The sequence below is a fragment of the Stenella coeruleoalba genome (genome assembly GCF_951394435.1).
Source record: "Stenella coeruleoalba genome assembly, chromosome: 6".
Taxonomy (NCBI): Eukaryota; Metazoa; Chordata; class Mammalia; order Artiodactyla; family Delphinidae; genus Stenella; species Stenella coeruleoalba.
In genome coordinates, this window is record NC_137151.1 from 55734339 (window position 1) to 55751254 (window position 16916).

The 16916-nt window shown below is 41.8% G+C and overlaps 1 protein-coding gene across 17 annotated transcripts in view; it reads left to right on the plus strand.

The window, feature by feature from the left end:
* Positions 1 to 16916, plus strand: part of PKP4 (plakophilin 4) — a 252351-nt gene that overhangs the window by 207279 nt on the left and 28156 nt on the right. For all 17 annotated transcript variants that reach the window (XM_079925012.1, XM_079925014.1, XM_079925023.1 and 14 more), the window contains 2 exons: positions 4169 to 4297; positions 5635 to 5848. In XM_079925012.1, the coding sequence (XP_079781138.1) occupies positions 4169 to 4297; positions 5635 to 5848 (343 nt within the window). The remainder of the gene's footprint in view (positions 1 to 4168; positions 4298 to 5634; positions 5849 to 16916) is intronic.

Sequence of the window (16916 nt, forward strand, 5' to 3'; positions counted from 1 at the left end):
CGTTTTTAAAGGATACTTTTGCTAGGTATAAAATTCAGGGTTAATAGGGTGTGGTGTGTTTTTTTTTTCAGTCCTTTAAAGGATGTTGTTCCTTGTCTTCAGACCTCCATTGTTTCTGATGAGAAGTCAGCCAACATTTGTACTGTTCTTCTCATTATGCAACGTATCTTCTCTCTGGCTGCCTGTCAGACTTTTCATATTATTGTTGACCTTAAGCAGTTTTACTCTAACAAGCCTAGGCATAGTTTTCTTTACATTTAACCTGCTTGGGATTCACTGACATTCTTTTAAATATTGGTTGATGATTTTACCAAAATTGAGACATACTCAACCATTATTACTGTAAATATTTTTTCTGGCCCAAAATTCACTCTCCTCTCCTGGGATAACTTGACATCATCTCACAGGTTACTGAAGTTCTGTTCTTTTTTTTTTTTTTTAATCTTTTTTCTCTGTATCCTTCATATTGGATCTTTTTTTTAAATTAATCTGTCTTCAGATTTGCTGTGTTTTTCTTCTGTGGTCTCCAGTCAGTTGTTAAGCCCATCCAGTGGATTTTTTTTCTGACACTTTAACTTGGCTTTTTTGTAGTTTTCATGTCTCTGATAACATTCCCCATCTATTCGCTCCTTACATACATCTTTTGCTTTACGTCTTTGAGCACATTTATAAAAACCATTTTAAAGTCCTCTGATCATTCCGACATCTCAGTTTTCTCTGGGTCTGTTTCTATTATTTGTTTGTTTACATCTTTGAGAGTCACATTTTTCTGTTTCTTCTTATGCCTAGCAGTTTTAAATTATATGCTGATTGTTGTGGATAATACATCGTAGGGACTCTGTATTATGTTGTCTCCTCTTAGGATTCTAAGTTTCGTTGTGGAAAATAACTAAATTACTGACAAGTGCTTTTGATCCTGTCACAATTGGTTCTGTTCTTTGCTAGGACAGGTCTATTTTAGATTTATTTTACTCCTAGAACATGGCCCTGACTCTGTGGAATGGTTCTTACTCCTAAACAGCTATTCTCCACCAGACCTGTACATGTACATGGAAGGCACGTGTACAGCCCAGTGCTCAACTAACGACTTGTGCGTAATCCTTACACAGACTTGTTAAATCTCCCCTGCATAGCTTTCTCCTCTCCAATATCCTGCCCTGCAAATTTTAACCTCTTGAGCATCTCCAAATTCCAATCTTTCCCCCTCAGTTCACTTAGACCATCATGCCCATTCAGACTTGCTTCCTATGCCATGATCCAAAAAGTGCCCTCAGGCAGAAAGCCAAGTGAGTACGGGGTTCCCAGGGTGATACCCCCGCCCCTTCAAGGATTGCATTCTTGTGTTACTTGTTGTCTAGGGCCTGAAAACAGTTTCCTCACACATTTAGTCCAGTTTAATGGTTGTTTATGGGAGGAAGGCAAAGTCCAGTACTGGTTACTACTCTATCATGGCTAAAAACAGAAGTCTGGGCTTAGGTTTTAATGAAGCAAATCTTGGCAAGCATTGGTGCCATCCAGCCAGCCCATGAATTGATAGAAGTCTTTCCAGGGTAAATTTCTCCTGAAAATCAAGGTTGGAGTTGGTGTCAACTGAGCCTAACTGCCCATCTCCAGCGGGAGCCCACCCTTTGTGTTGTCTGGCTCAGGAGGCACCCAAGGATGCTAGGAAATCTTGACCATCCCTGTGCCATTTAAAGAGAACAGAAATGTGTATTTGTAATGATTGAGTCATCACGGAAAGATTAAATCACACTCCTTGCACTCTGTTAATTACCTTATAGATTTATATATAATAGACTTTAGATAGATTTTCATCAGAAATAGTTAACATAGTATAGTTCATTTTTCAGGGATGATGAATATTAGTAAAACATCTTTCATAATGCAAAGTATGTAAACTACTTTAATATATATCACCACAATTTAGTCATCATAGCCAGCCTAAGAAAAAGTTAGACATGATAGTTTTATTGTTCCTAATTTACAGATGGGGAAACTGAAGTTCTATGTAAATGGTTTTCAAAATCACATCACAATTGAAGGACCTGGGACTTAAACATAGGCAATCTAACTCCAAATTCTGTGCTTCTTCTGCTGCGTTATCCTGCCTCTCGGCGTTTATGGTCTTCTTAATGCCTGTTAATGACATCATCATCATCCAGTCTATTCCCCAAGCTGGAAATCTCCATCTCACCCTTGATTTCAGTTTTCAGTAGATCATCTGGTTGCCGTGCAAAGAATAGTTGGGGGAGGGAGTGATATTTGAAGCAGAGAGAACATGTAAGTGGCATGTAGAGGGTCCAGCCAAGATAGAAAGAGTGGATGGATTTGGTTTATATTAAATATTTTGGAGATAGTCAACAGAGTTTGCTGATGGATTGGATGAGAAGGATAAGGGAAAGAGAAAAATCAAGGATGGTCCTATTTTGAGCAAATGTGGGGATAGGGGATAGTCTCCTTGCCACCAGTCTTTTTTGATTCTAGTATATTCTCTACTTGGCCACCAGAGTTATCTTCCTTATAAATGTGACCTTGTTGCATTCTCTCACGCTTCTGCTTTAAGACCTCCACCAGCTTTCTGTTTCTTGTGCGTGGTGATAACATATTAGACCACTAACCTCCACCTCTTAATTACTAATCCCGGGTCCCTCGTCTATCTATATCTAATGTTATTTGATAGTGCCTACCTTATGGGGCAACAGTCAAGGTAAGTGAGATAATATTTATAAAGCTCTTGACAGAATACCTGACGCAGATAATCTCAATACGTAATTATTCATGTTATTGCTATTAAGACTAGACTTTTTTAGTTTGGCATACAAGCCCCTATACATAAAATTATGTCTTATTCAACGCTTGTATCTCCAGCACCTGTTCCGGCACTTGTAGCATAGTAAGAATGCACCAATGTGTGATATGAATGTGTGTGTGCAGGTGTGGAATGACCTGACCCTCTGTAGTGGATGTACCAGTTCATACTGGAGCCTTCCCAGAGAGGCTGTGGGCCTTTAAAAACTGGGCCATAGAAGTATCACTGGGTCATTAATTTAAAGATTTATTTTTAAGTTTCTTCAGGATTAATTCATTTTTGATTAACAGTTTACTCCATCCTGTTATCAAAGTCTGCAGATTTGTTGCTTTGTGAACCATTTGTAAGAAGCTGGTCTTTATGTAACATAAGCATAAAATCACATTTAACAAGGATTCCAAACAGTGAGCCGATCAAGTTACATCAGAAAATCTGACAATGTGATGTTACCTGAAAAAAACATAGTATAAAAGTATGTATGTATATTTAATATGATTGTATACTTATTGTACAAGAAGTGGGATAGCACGGGGGTGAGGGCACAGACTCTGAAGGCAGATGCCTGGGTTCAAATGTTGTTCTGTTGTTGACCAGCTGGGTGACACTAGGCAAGTCGCTTAGCCCTTCTGCTTCAACCTCCAAATCTACAAGGTCAATTTAAGAATAGATGAACTAATATACATAAAATGCCTAGAATAGTGCCTGGCACGGAATAGTACGTGCTATTTAGTAATAATCCAATTCTTTGAAAAAAATTCTGTACACACACATGTGCACACTTGCCTGCATATGTTGAAAAAAACACCAGTGGGAAATGTCAACAGCTGTTTTCTCTGGATATAGGGTTACTGCAGAAACATTTTTTATCATGTTTTATGTTTCTTATAATCGAGAGCAACCATATATATTAAATTTCTTAAAAATCATCAGGCACACAGTATTTCCACTGGCTTTTGCTCCTCCCTCCTCAGGAGTGACATCTCACCTAGCTGAAGTGCACTTGTTTACCTGAGCCTCACACCTGCGAATTTCTTACATAGGTAGAAAGGCGTAAAATTAGAATCAGGAGGAGGAAAACAAGAATGGAAAAGTTACCCATATTAAGAACCTCTTTGTTACCCTGAATGTTTCTCTGCATCTGTGCATCATGATTTCTTTAAGATCATAAGCATCTGTGATATGTTCATCAGTGCATAAAAATTATTTACATACATACATATATATATATATAGTTCTTTTAGGATTTTTGTAACTTCCCATTGTCTCCGCTGAGCTCTCTTCTCTGACAAATGTTTTGTTCAGTGTATCGGTAGAACACGGGCCTTCCTTTCTGAAGCCGCGTTTTTCTCGTGCAGGGAGTTTGCCTGGCGTGATCCCGAGTTACCTGAAGTCATTCACATGCTGCAGCACCAGTTCCCGTCAGTTCAGGCAAACGCAGCAGCCTACCTGCAACACCTGTGCTTTGGCGACAACAAAGTGAAGCTAGAGGTACAGGACCAGTGCCTGGGATGCCCAGAGGTGGCAGGGTGGGGAATGGGGAGGGCCGAGCAGTGCCTTTCCGTTTAGCAGCTGCGTGCTTGTGTGCTTAAGAAATGACCAGATGCGATCTAGAGGCCCTTTTCAAGGGGTGTTCTGATACCAGTGACTCTTTTACTTCTCAGCTGTGCATTTCAATATTTCTTGGGAAAATCTGGGATGAGATTATTTCTTGAAGTACATTTAGCATTTTCAAATCAGGTGTCCACTCATTAGCTTATTCATAAAACATGAAACAAAATCAATTTAACCTGCATTTTAAAAGTATTTTCTATAAATCTATTAGATACAAATTATAGTATGTACTTGTGAACTCATGTATTTTACGAGATTCTGGTCAGAATCGGTGCCAACACACAATTAAGTAAAGGATTTATAACCATGACTAATACCGAACATATAGGAATATTTTATTTCAGATTTTAAGCTTTTGGGGCTTTTACAGAAACATAGTGAGTCATTGATATTGGCTAGATTTAACATTTTAGACCTTTTTTCCTCCTGCAATGTCATATGGAACTTACGCGTTTTTCACCCCTTAAAATTTAGAACAACACACAGTTACAGACTAAAGGTGAATGCAGTAAATAAAGCCCCAAAATATTCACATAAATATTAATGAAGTGACAAATAGAAGAAAATTTAGGGAGAGTCACCTAGAGAAACAGTTCTAGAAAGCAAACGACTTCAGTCAAAAATCTCTTCCTGGGGCTTCCCTGGTGGTGCAGTGGTTGAGAGTCCACCTGCCGATGCAGGGGACGCGGGTTCATGCCCCTTGTCCGGGACGATCCCACATGCCGCGGAGCGGCTGGGCCCGTGAGCCATGGCCGCTGAGCCTGCGTGTCTGGAGCCTGTGCTCCGCAACAGGAGAGGCCACAGCAGTGAGAGGCCCGTGTACCGCAAAAAAAAAAAAAAAAATCTCTTCCTGTGTTGTCTTCGACCCTGCATACAGCTTTGTTGTGGTCGTGTATTTGTGCATTTCACTTGGAAGTGACAGCATAATCCCTGTGTACATTTGGAGGGTTGGCGTATGACCATGTTACCTGCACGTGGCCGTTAAGCCACCTAAGTCTCCCTTCCCTTCTTTAAGCCATGAACCTGTGAAAAGAGCTTCATCTTAGAGTGTGTCCTTAAAATTTATAGAACATGTATTTTTTTAGAATAAAAAATAATCATTTGAAATGATCTGGAGTTGTATGTTTTCCGTGATCTTTCCATAACAGACTTTTGTTTGATCTCTGATTGACCACATGTCACTTAGGCCTGGTACCTAATATTTTTCATTCTAGGTGTGTAGGTTAGGGGGAATCAAGCATCTGGTTGACCTTTTGGACCACAGAGTTTTGGAAGTTCAGAAGAATGCTTGTGGTGCCCTCCGAAACCTTGTTTTTGGCAAGTCTACAGATGAAAATAAAATCGCGATGAAGAATGTTGGTGGGATACCTGCCTTGTTGCGACTGTTGAGAAAATCTGTTGATGCAGAAGTAAGGGAGCTGGTCACAGGTGGGTAAAGAATGTGATCATGTCTTGGAGGAGATGTTGAAAACCATCTAGATTCTGCCCATGTATGGTGGCATCGTGAAGGACTTGGAGGTTCTAGGTTGGAGGTGACAATACAGTGCTCACAACTGTGACAAAGGCTGTGTGTAAGTTAATCTAATGATTCAGAAGGTACTTGCAGTGCTGTAGTCACCTCGACTAGTATCATTTATTGTACTTGTTAGTGCATAAGTATCAGCTAACAGATGTCTTGTCACCGAGGGCCGAATACGTCATTTTTCATTACATATTCCGTAGTAATTACTTGTTTTAAATAGACTGGCTCTCCTTCCTTATGAAAAGAAACTGTACTTAATGGATTGGCTACCTTCCACTTCAGTTCAGCCTGTGTCTGAAAGCCTGTTAGTATCTCAGATGCTTCTCTGGGTACTGGAGATGTAAAGTTGAATAAAACTCAGTCCCTGCCCTCAAGTAGCACTTCGATTCCAGAGGAACACAAGTGATTTTCTGTGAATGTCAGTGAAACGTGCAAGTGCTGGACTCCGTAGAGGTTGCATTGGGAGCACGGCAGATGGGTAGGGAAGTTCTCTGGTCAGTGTGAAACCAAAGCTGGCCTAAAGGTTGAGGAGGCATTGGCTGGGTATACAGGGGAAATATTTCCAGTCGCAAGCAGAGGCTCGGAGACAGCATGGGTTATACAGGCGGAGCTGCCAGCAGGAGGGGGATGCTGAAAGGAGACAAGAGCAGAGAGAAACACAGGCCTGGTTTGGGGAACTTGTGTCCCACATGCAGTGGGAGTGATTACAGGGCATGGCGTGGCTAGTTTGGGCTTTTATATGCATTCTTCCAGCAGGCAGTAGGGGTGGGGGATTGATTTGAAGTAGATGAGCCTGGCACCTGGGAGGCCTATGAGGAGGTCAGTAGTCTAGAGATAATAGCTTGAACTGTATCAGTGGTAGAAAGAAGGGGTGGGCAGTGGAGAAGAGGAAACAATGAGAGAAATATTTCATGGCCAGGCCACGATTGTCCAACGTGGGGAGTGAGAGTCCCAGAGGAACTGAGTGATGCTTTGTCTTGAGGTCAAGCTGAGAGAACAGTTCTGCAGGAGGGCGATTAATGACAGCACTGTTCATAACAGAGTATTAGGGGGAAATACTGAGTATTCATTGGTAGGAAAACGGTTAAATAAATGGCAGTACATTCACACAGTGAAACCACATAGAAGGGCTGAAATAAGTGCATTAGAGCTATCTGTAGCAACATAGATAAATCTCTAGCAACATTGGTAGAATGATAAGCACAGCATGACACTATGGTATAAATTTTAAAATATGCAGGTTGAGACTATCTTTATTTTTTGATACAGGCACATGCAATAAAGGTAGAATTTTTCATTAGAATGGTAAAAGACAGATTCAAGATAGTGGTTACCTCTACAGGGTGCGGGTAGAGAAAAAGGCATTGAGGAGTATAATCTGGCTCCACTTCTTTAAAAGGAAAGAGAAATCTGAAACAAAGAAGACCAAATGTTAATACAGTTGATCCTTGAACGACCTGGGGGTTGGGGGCCCTGACCCTCTGTGCAGTCGAAAATCTGCATATAACTTACGGTCAGCCCTCCGTATATGGAGTTCCTCCGTATCCACGATTCCACATCTGTGGATTTAACCAGCCACCAATTGTGCAATACTATAGTTTTTACTATTGAAAAAAATCTACATATAAGTGGACCTGTGCAGTTCAAGCCCATATTGTTCAAAAGTCAACTGTATTTAACAAAGCTAGGGGTGGTGGACATCTGGGTGTTTGTTTTATATTTGCTATGCTATTTTTCATGCTTGAAATAGTTAATTTAAAATGTTTTAACGACATTTCTTCCAAGTGAATCCCATTCTCCACTAGCTTCCACTATGAAATCAGAGCTTTAGGTTCTGTCAGCTGTTATTCAGTAATACTTAGGAATGTAGCAAACCATCTTGAATCTAATATTTAGTTAAGGGGAATCAACTTTCTCATAAGATATTCATGTTCAAAATAAGTACCCTGTACTTCGAATAAGGTATGAAAATTACGTACTAAAAGTAGAATGCACTTTATATATAATCTTAAACTCCAGAATGGACCGCCTGCCCTAATGTAATTTGAATATTAATGCTTTAACACATCTCAATTACATATTGATTTATTAGTAAATCAATTTAGCTCCCTCTTTATAAAATGCTTTTGAAGCATCAAACCCTCTCACACCAAAAAATAAATTATTTACATTTACATACTCTGTATTGTGTGTATGAAATGAAAATTAGAACAAGCTAAATAAAATTAAGCAAAAAAATTATAGACATATCCATTCTAGAAGTTAGCACAATCACTGTGATTACACCCAAATATTTGTCCTAAGCCCCCTGTTAGGAAGACAGTGTTATTTGCAGTATATGAGTACTTTCTTTCCTCGTTTGATGTTTCTTTCCCATCGTTTTGAACTCTTCTGTGAACGTTCAAGTAATTTCTCCCAGTAATACACCTGTGCAGCCAGCAAGGCTGCAGAATGATGTGTGCAGGCTCCCTGAGGGATCAGCAGTGATCCAGGGTCGACCTGACCTTGGAAGCACAGCTTCTACTAGATTTGGTTCTGTTTTGATTAACTAGGCAGATTTATCATGACTTGGTCCTTACATCCTTGATGTGCAGCTTTTTTCTCTTCTTCTGTCATAATTTCCCACGGGAGGAAGAAGTCTTGACTGCATTTTTGTTTCTGAGGTTTTATCCTTGGGAGAAACTCTAACAGTGTCTTTCATGAACTGAGCTCAAGGAGTTTGTATGATGTAGTGATAAACAAGAAGTGTATGAAAGTTCGGTGATTTTTTTTTTTTCATTTTAGAATAAATCAAATTTATTTGAAGTAGAGCCAGACTTTACTATTAAGGGCTTTTATGTGCTAATTTACCTGGTGCGTACTCTGGATGTGAGTGCTAATTTAGATGTTTCACTGCATATATCTTCATTTCTGTTTGGGAACAGTACTAAGAACTGTGCTGAGAACACAAAAGTTTTAAGACTTGGACCTTGACCTTGAAAGAGGATATGAGTTTTCATAATTCAAAAAGCTATTTCCCTAATAGATTGTATCAGTTCCAATATAAAACTAGCAACAACCTCTGATATTTCTTTTTTGGAAATAGCTGCCTGTAGCTTTTAGGCTTTTTTTAGAAGTATTTTTTGGCCATACTTATAGGTTAGGGAATATTAAGAACTGTTTTATAACTCTGTACTTTTACCTGGAACAGTTTATACTGATATGTGGACGGATTGCTTATGAAACGTTTTCTTCAAAAGTAGTCTTTGCTTTGGAATGGCAGTAGTGTGTGTAAGCAATTCACTGAAATGCCAATATATAAAGGAGTTGGACCAGAGGACTTCGGAAGTGAGTTCCCAGTTTCAAAATGCTAAACGTCAGCCCAAGTTTGATTTGTACCTAAACACTATCTACCTAGTGTGAAACTACCAAGTCATAATAAATCGAGCATAGTTGCTTGGGGTCATGTGTGTATTACATGTATACATGTATTTGTAGGTTAAGATTTATGGAGGCAAGAAAACTTATTTATTCACATTTCTCAGTTCCAGAATTTAGTGGTACCAACTTTAACTGATGATCAGTAATGTTTTAAGAGCAGCTAATCCCTGATGTATTTTAAAGAATGACAAAATCAAGAGAACCTTGAGCTCTTTCATTAACTATTCCTGAAGTCAGATACTCATACGCTGTCTGTAAAGCACAGAATCACAAGGTTGGAGGGGACCTCCAAATTCACTTTGTCCAATCAGCCATCCAACACATGGAGCCCCTGTACGGCTTCCACACAAAGTAGCTGCCCACCATGTGCTTGAACCCACAGGGATAGGGGGCTCATTACTTCGTGGGATTAAGACTGAGCAGCACAGTTGTCCAGAAAGCAACAAGAAGACATTAAGTATGACTTGAGAGGCAAGGAAGATAAGCCCTCAGGACCTCATTTTGCCTAAGAGTAGCCCGACAAGAGAAGACCAGTTAGCCCCAAATCCAGCCTTCCAGACCTTTCCTAACCAGGAAAGCATGTCCCCGTCTGAACCATTTTCGTTGAAACATGTCTGCTCCAAACATGGGTAGCAGGGTGCTCTGTGACTGCATCACCCACCATTCCCTATCAGCTGCCCATCTCCTAGAAGATATCCTTCCAAATTTAATGTTCTTCCAGTGTCTCCACAAAATACTCTGGCCCTGGCCAACCTTGCACGATGCTTGGCCTTTGTAGGTACGGCCTAAGAGTTCTTCAGTGTAAACTGTAGTCAACTTAGGGTCATGAAATGTTAAAGCACCGTGAACCATTGTGTTCAAAATATTGTGTTATTTGAAGAAATTACTATCCCCTTGAAACTAGGTATTCTGTTGTCCTTAATATTAAGTAATTCAACCTCGTTATTAATTCAAAGCCTTTTCTTGCACTTCCCTTTGTTTCAGTCTGGCATTTTTAACGCACTTCAATGCAGAAATTTTAGCTATTCTTTTTAAAAGATGTCTTGCCTTTGCTTTAAATGTAATAACTGCCCAGGGCCTGCATTTTTGGCCACATCTTAATTTGCAGAGGTAGGAAGGAAAAATACTTTTGGCCCAGTGTATTTTCCCAGGACAGTGTGGCTGTCATTGTTAATTAAAATAGTTCTCTAGTATGTGACGTGATTCTTGTGTTTTCTTCACTGTGTTGAACATGTTCCAGGTTGGAACCTAATGAGCTTTTCTTTCGGTAATTGCTGATACGTGTAGGTGCTTAGGCTGAGGTTTTTATTCCAAAGGTACTTTTTACCTTTATTGTGCTTAAACCTGAAAGCTGGATGGAGTATCGTTGTTCCCCAGTTGGGTTATAAAATGAATGTCTGCTAGGCCACAAACTATGGGTGGAAAGTGGGAACATCTTGTCACTAGAAGAGATATGTTGAACTCATTTGTTCAAGATAATTAAATATGTTTCTAAGCTAGGATATATGAGTTTCAAGTTATTGAGCATCCTGAAAGCATTGTTTTTTAAAACTATATAAATTGAAGATATTGCATAGAATCTGCAGGCCTACCTTTTAATGAGCCAGATGTCCCAAAATTATCATGCTTCTCTTACCCCATTAACACTGGTATTAAGTACCAAAACGTAGCCTTTGAATAATAATGGACTTTGTTTAAATGACTGCTATATTCACATTCCTTCCAATTTAGCAAGAGATTATTATTCCTCCATATGGCTAAGTAAAATATTTCCACACTGTTTATTTTAAAATGTTTGGATGCCAGCAGTAGATTCCAGACGCTATGAAGAACGTGAAATTAGGCGTATTCCCTTCCTGATCATTAGCTCCTTATTTCTAATTAGACAGTAAATTAATAAGAAAATGATAGTTGGGTGCCAAGAAGGGTACATGGGCCAGGCTCAAGTTTAGCAAAGAACAGGACATCCTATAAAGAGCCAGAACCTAATGGACATGCATTCAGCCTTTTGGATGATTATGTGCCATTACAGAATGAAATGATTACTAAACATGTCCCCTTGGCCTAACTAAGGTGCCTTCAAAACAGTCGTTTATTCCCTGGTGCAGAGAGGAGTTGGCCTCTTACTTTCTGTCCTGCTTTTTGTGGGCCCCTAAGAGCTGTCAGGAGTCTCATGGGTAGTTTTCAGAAATCCAGCAACATCGCCTCCCAATTCCGAGCCCAAGTCAGTAGGATCCTTACCACTTGGCCCTCTGTATAAAATAATAGCAAGAGGAACGTGCACTCTCCTATTTACTGAACATTTCAAACCATAAAAATTAGTAATGAGAAATAAAATGACAAAAGTTTCATTGGTAACAAAACAAAAATAGTTTAATAAATGCAACAACTCTTAATTCAGAGTCACAGAACTTTGAGATGGAAAGGGCCCTAAAGAAATCTTCTATTCTGCCCCCTGTAGTACAAGATGAGAAACTGGGATACAAAGAGATTGAGTCCAGAGGTTGGGTTTCTGCCATGCAGGCTGGAGCTCTTCCTTCCCTGCCGCTGCCCACCCTGACCCATCCCCAAACTCTGGGGGAGGGTGCAAATGCCCATTTTCACATGTCATTTTCCTTATTCTCTCAAATTACCACCAGAAAGGGAAAAGGGAAAAAAAAATCCCATAATATCTCAGTTAGTCTCTGAATTTCACCCGGGTATATAAATATTTTTGAACTTGGTCACTCGCACAGCCACATCAAACTAATGATCAGGTGTAATCCTAAAGCTTCAGGTTGCTTAGAAAACACGTGAACTGTGATTTTAGTCTTGTGAGTATTTCAGGATTCACAGTCTGAGTATGAGAAGATTTGCCCTTGGAAGTGGACTATGACATTCTATTTTGTGCGCGGGCTTCCGAATGCCGAGTAAGATGAGGCAGTCAAGTGGGGAGACTCAGAGGTTCCTGTAGAATTCAGGTGGTCAGCCAGTGGTCAGGGTGGGGTCTCTCAGCACAAGACAGGCCCCGTAATGACACTCCCTCAGTAAACTAGACAGCACGTCGGTGTGCGAAGGATGAGAGCACATGACGAAATTCTCAAAAAGAGGTGCCCAAGAGACCCCACCCGGGTCCCTTGGGTACTTTGCAGTTTCTGAGTCTGTCTTATCTCCCGTGAGACCCCACCCGGGTCCCTTGGGTACTTTGCAGTTTCTGAGTCTGTCTTATCTCCCGTGAGACCCCAGCTGGGTCCCTCGGGTACTTTGCAGTTTCTGAGTCTGTCTTATCTCCCATGGCTTAGGACTGGAGGCACTTTCGTCTCTAAGCTTCTTTTGCTCGGACCAGATGACAAAGTGGAAGCCTTAGTGCCGTTACAAATGAATAAGCACATTCCTGGAACACATAAAAGTCAGCTGTGGAACCTGCAACTGTGGGACTTTGTCCCAGGGAAAATCTCTGTGGTAGTGTAAATAAATTCTCTGTCAGAGCATGAAACGACCTGAAGAGCACCCAGGGTGGCCGGGTCACTGCTCCCACTGCCACCTCTGCATCAGAGCAGTTCTCCCAGGGGGCTTTCCCTTCGCGTGACCCGTTCGCTTTTACAAACTCCCCGCTAACAGAAAGAATCATCCTTTACGTGCCTTACGGGCAATGCTTAGTCAGCAGTTCTGAATTTTAAACGGATTGATTTTCAGAGGAAATGCCTTTCCAGGGTACATAGGACTGTATGCCTCCATGAAGTCACTAATCCTCTCAACCTGCCCCTGAAGTTGGGAAATTACCTAGGTAAGAAAATACGGTGAAATGCAAAGTGGCTCTGTAAACGGAGCTTTAGAAATCGATAGATCTTCTCAAAGATGCTGTGATCTACCTTTGTACCTGAAAAATCACAGAAACAAAGGCTTATGTTCTTTAAAGACTGAAAATATAAAGATCTATCATTCAGGTGCTTCGGCTGGGGACAAATTTTAAGCAGCGGGAACAGTCCCCTTCAGATTGAATATGTAGGCTGGGGCCCTACCGTGTGCAGTGTCTGCGGCCAGCTCAAGTCTTCAGTTCCACACAGCCCCCTCCTGGGCAGCTTCCTTCTCTCAGATCACCTGAGCCCTCACTCACTGCGGTGGGAACCCGAGGTCCTGACCACCATGACCGCAGCTGGGCCTGACTTTGCCTTCCCATGCCTGGCATGGAGGATGCCTCAGCTGGGCCGGAAATCTCAGGGAGCAACGAGGGACACAAGGCAAGCCCACCAGGCGGGCCAGGCCAGGCCTCCCTGCAGGACCCCAGCTCTCGGGGCAGCTGCACTGCCCACCACCTAAGATGCCAGCTGTGCCAACCAGCAAGGAGTGTAGCAAAGCCTAGCCTGGCAGCAGGGGTACAGGAAGAAGAAAGCCCGGAGCCGGGCCTGTAAGCCAGCTCCAGGACTGCACGTTCAGGTGCTCTGCGGCTCACTGCACACGTTTTCAGGAACCTCTGCTGAGATGGTCTCATCTTGGGAACCCTGGAAATGATTATCCACCACTGTGACTTGTTTTCCTGGGAATTTATCCAGAGAAAGGCATTTCTATAACTGAAGACAGTCCTTTTGTCCCACTCTCACAATAATTGCTTTCCCATTATTTCAGTTCTGTTTCAGTTTCACAATTTATTCACAGCATTCCAGTCCTGGTGGAAAGTTTGAGTCATTTACCTGAAGCCACAAAATGGCAGACACTTCTCACACTACCTTTTTCCCGCTACCCTCTTGATTTCCTCATTTCTCTTACCTGTACCATATTCTCACACAGGAGGTGAACTGTTGGCTCATCTTTGACGTCACCCTCAGCTTGCGTCAGGCTCCAAATTCTCATCACAAGCACTCACTCTCCTTCCTCTTTGCTTTCCCATCCCCTCTGCACTCCTTCAGGCCCTCATCACATGCTCCCTGACCTACTGTCCTGGGACACAGGCTTTGCCCCTCCTGGTCCACCAGCTTCACTGTCCCCTCCTGGGATAATGCCTGTCCCTGCAGTCCATCCTTCCCCAGCTGCCGGTCCAAATCTGCAGCCCCTATCCTCCCCTCACCTTCTGGGCCAAGCCTAGCCTCAAGGTTTCCCCACTCCTGCCCCTCGCAGCTAGGAGGTCACCCCCCAGCCTGCTTCTCCCTGGCCTCTGCCCTTCACACGCCAGCTCGAACGCAGTGCTCTCCAGTTCCACACCAAGGCAGAGGTTTGCCTGCTAAGAAAAACATCCAGGGAGAGGCAGCATGGGGTCAGGAGTGAGTGTGGGCTCCAGAGTCAGATCCACTTGTTTCCTTCCAGGTCTGTGAGCCCCGGCAAATCTCCTCACCCGGTACCAGCTGCCCGGTGAGAAACACAGTACCTGCCGCTTGGCGTTTCTGTGGAGCTGGCCTTACTGCTCTTCCTACTGGTGGGTGCTTTGTCAGAGCTGCCTGGTGCTGCAACTATTTGTGGCAAGGCCTCCTGGGAGCAGAGGGCTCACCTACTTGTACCCCTTAGAGCCTGGCATGAAAACATCCCTACCAGCACTTTCCAGTAGAAGTGTAAACGCAGGGCACATGTCATTCTGAACTTCCTAGTAGCCACATTAAAAAGGAAAAAGAAAAATGTGTTTATTTTAATAGTGTAGTTTGTTTAACCCAGTAGTTCCAAAATATCGCTTCAACTTGTAAGCAGTATAAAAACAATGAGGTGTTTTACATTCATTTTTTTCATACCAGGTCTTCATAATCCAGCGTGTATTTTACACTTACAGCCCATCGCGGTTTGGACCAGCCACATTGCACGCGCTCGATAGCCACATGCAGCCAGTGGCTGTTGTATTGGACAGTGCATGTCTAGGCTGTGCTTGGGTATAAGTAACATGTGTCTAAAAGGCATGAGGTACAGAGCTTTAATGCCGGAAGGGGGCAGGGATGCAGGTGACCGTGTTGTGACAAGATATAGTAGCCATAGCATCTTGTCATTACTCTGCCCAACTGAAAGTTGCAGAGGTTTATAAAAACCCTACTGGGGTTAGGGAAGAGCTTCGGGGCAGCTCCAGAGAGAAGAAACGGAGGTGTGTTTTTGCTAGATCCTGGGTGTTTCAGCCAGAGACCATCTCGGGAACCACGATGGAGGCATGTGCTAGGAGCAGACAGGGGCCCTGGGTACAAAGGCCCATATTCCTGCCTTGTTATCCACAGACTATGGGTTTACGAGAAGCACACATGCTTGGACGCTTATATGCAATCTGCAGCCTTGATGTTTTATATTTTCACTTTTAGTCTAATATTTCCACCCCTGCAAGAATGCTTGCAGGGTGGGTATACACGACACCAGCCTGTTCCAAGCAGCCCATTGGATGCAGAATAGCCGGGAGGGGACGAACATATATACCAGGCAGTTCTGACCCCCAGAGAGCTGAAGCATGATAGTGACTTATCATGATGCTTGCTCTGTGCAGGGAATGATGCGGCCAAGATCTCGTTGTCTCTTCTCTGATTTAATGCTCTTCACACCCCTAAGCCTTGGGCGCCTCATGGACATCTCATGAAAGAGCATGTCTGAAACAAGAATGTCAGGAACAGACACTGAGCATGAGGCCAACTCATGAAAGAAAATGCAGGGGCATGTCCAGTGGTGATATTTGAAGTTGCACTAGCACTTTTTTGGCTGTTTTATTTTTCTTTTTTGTGTTGCCCATGAACCCTTGTGTTGTGCAGTTTCGGGAGGAGGGGTTGTTTGTTTGGGTATTTTTTTGATAATAAGGAAGCAGCAAAAATTGAATACTATATAAAAATTAATGGATTTAGATTTCTTTCATATCAGAAAAAGAAAGAACAACAGTTGCATAGGCTGTTATGTATTTATGCTACCAGAGAAATAGCATTTTCAAAATGTTGTTTGGTTGGTTTTCTAATGTCCTTTAAGAAATGCATTTTTCAAATGGTGCTATTATTTTAATTAATCAAGTAAAATCAGTTTCTAATTTAACTATGAAATTATCATTTGGCTGTAAGAATAGCTATAATGCTAGTTTTAAATGTGCACTCTTTCAAAATTCGGTGGCCTAGGATTTATGTGAATGGTATTTTAATTACTTTATTCATTCTTTGTGGGGAAAATGAACTTTCATCTCTTACGGCAGTTTCTCATTGTGGTTACTGGTTGCTCATAATTAATGTGTACTTTTTCTTGTGGTAGAGAATAAGCAGGGTTTTCTACAGTAGTATGCAGGAAATTCCCTAATAATTTCAAAATGAGTTTGTTTATATATATTCTTAGTTCTCACAACAAATAGCTAATTGCTTTAAATAAAAACCTCAAGTTTCCTAAACTGAATTATAGTTTATTTTTAACTTTCTTTTAAGGAACCAAGAGACAGTGGAGTGTGCTGCTAAATATTTTTGAAAATAATTTTGCACTAGGACGTCGGAGCTGGAGGTTTATCATGTTGATGGAGAATGCTAATAGTTCTGTATTTCTCATCAGTCTCGCTACATATGGGAGCTGGTGTATTTTCCATTCATTACTTACTGTTCTAGGAACATTCTCCCTGACCCATTAAATGAAGCCCTAGACAGAGTAAGTGGA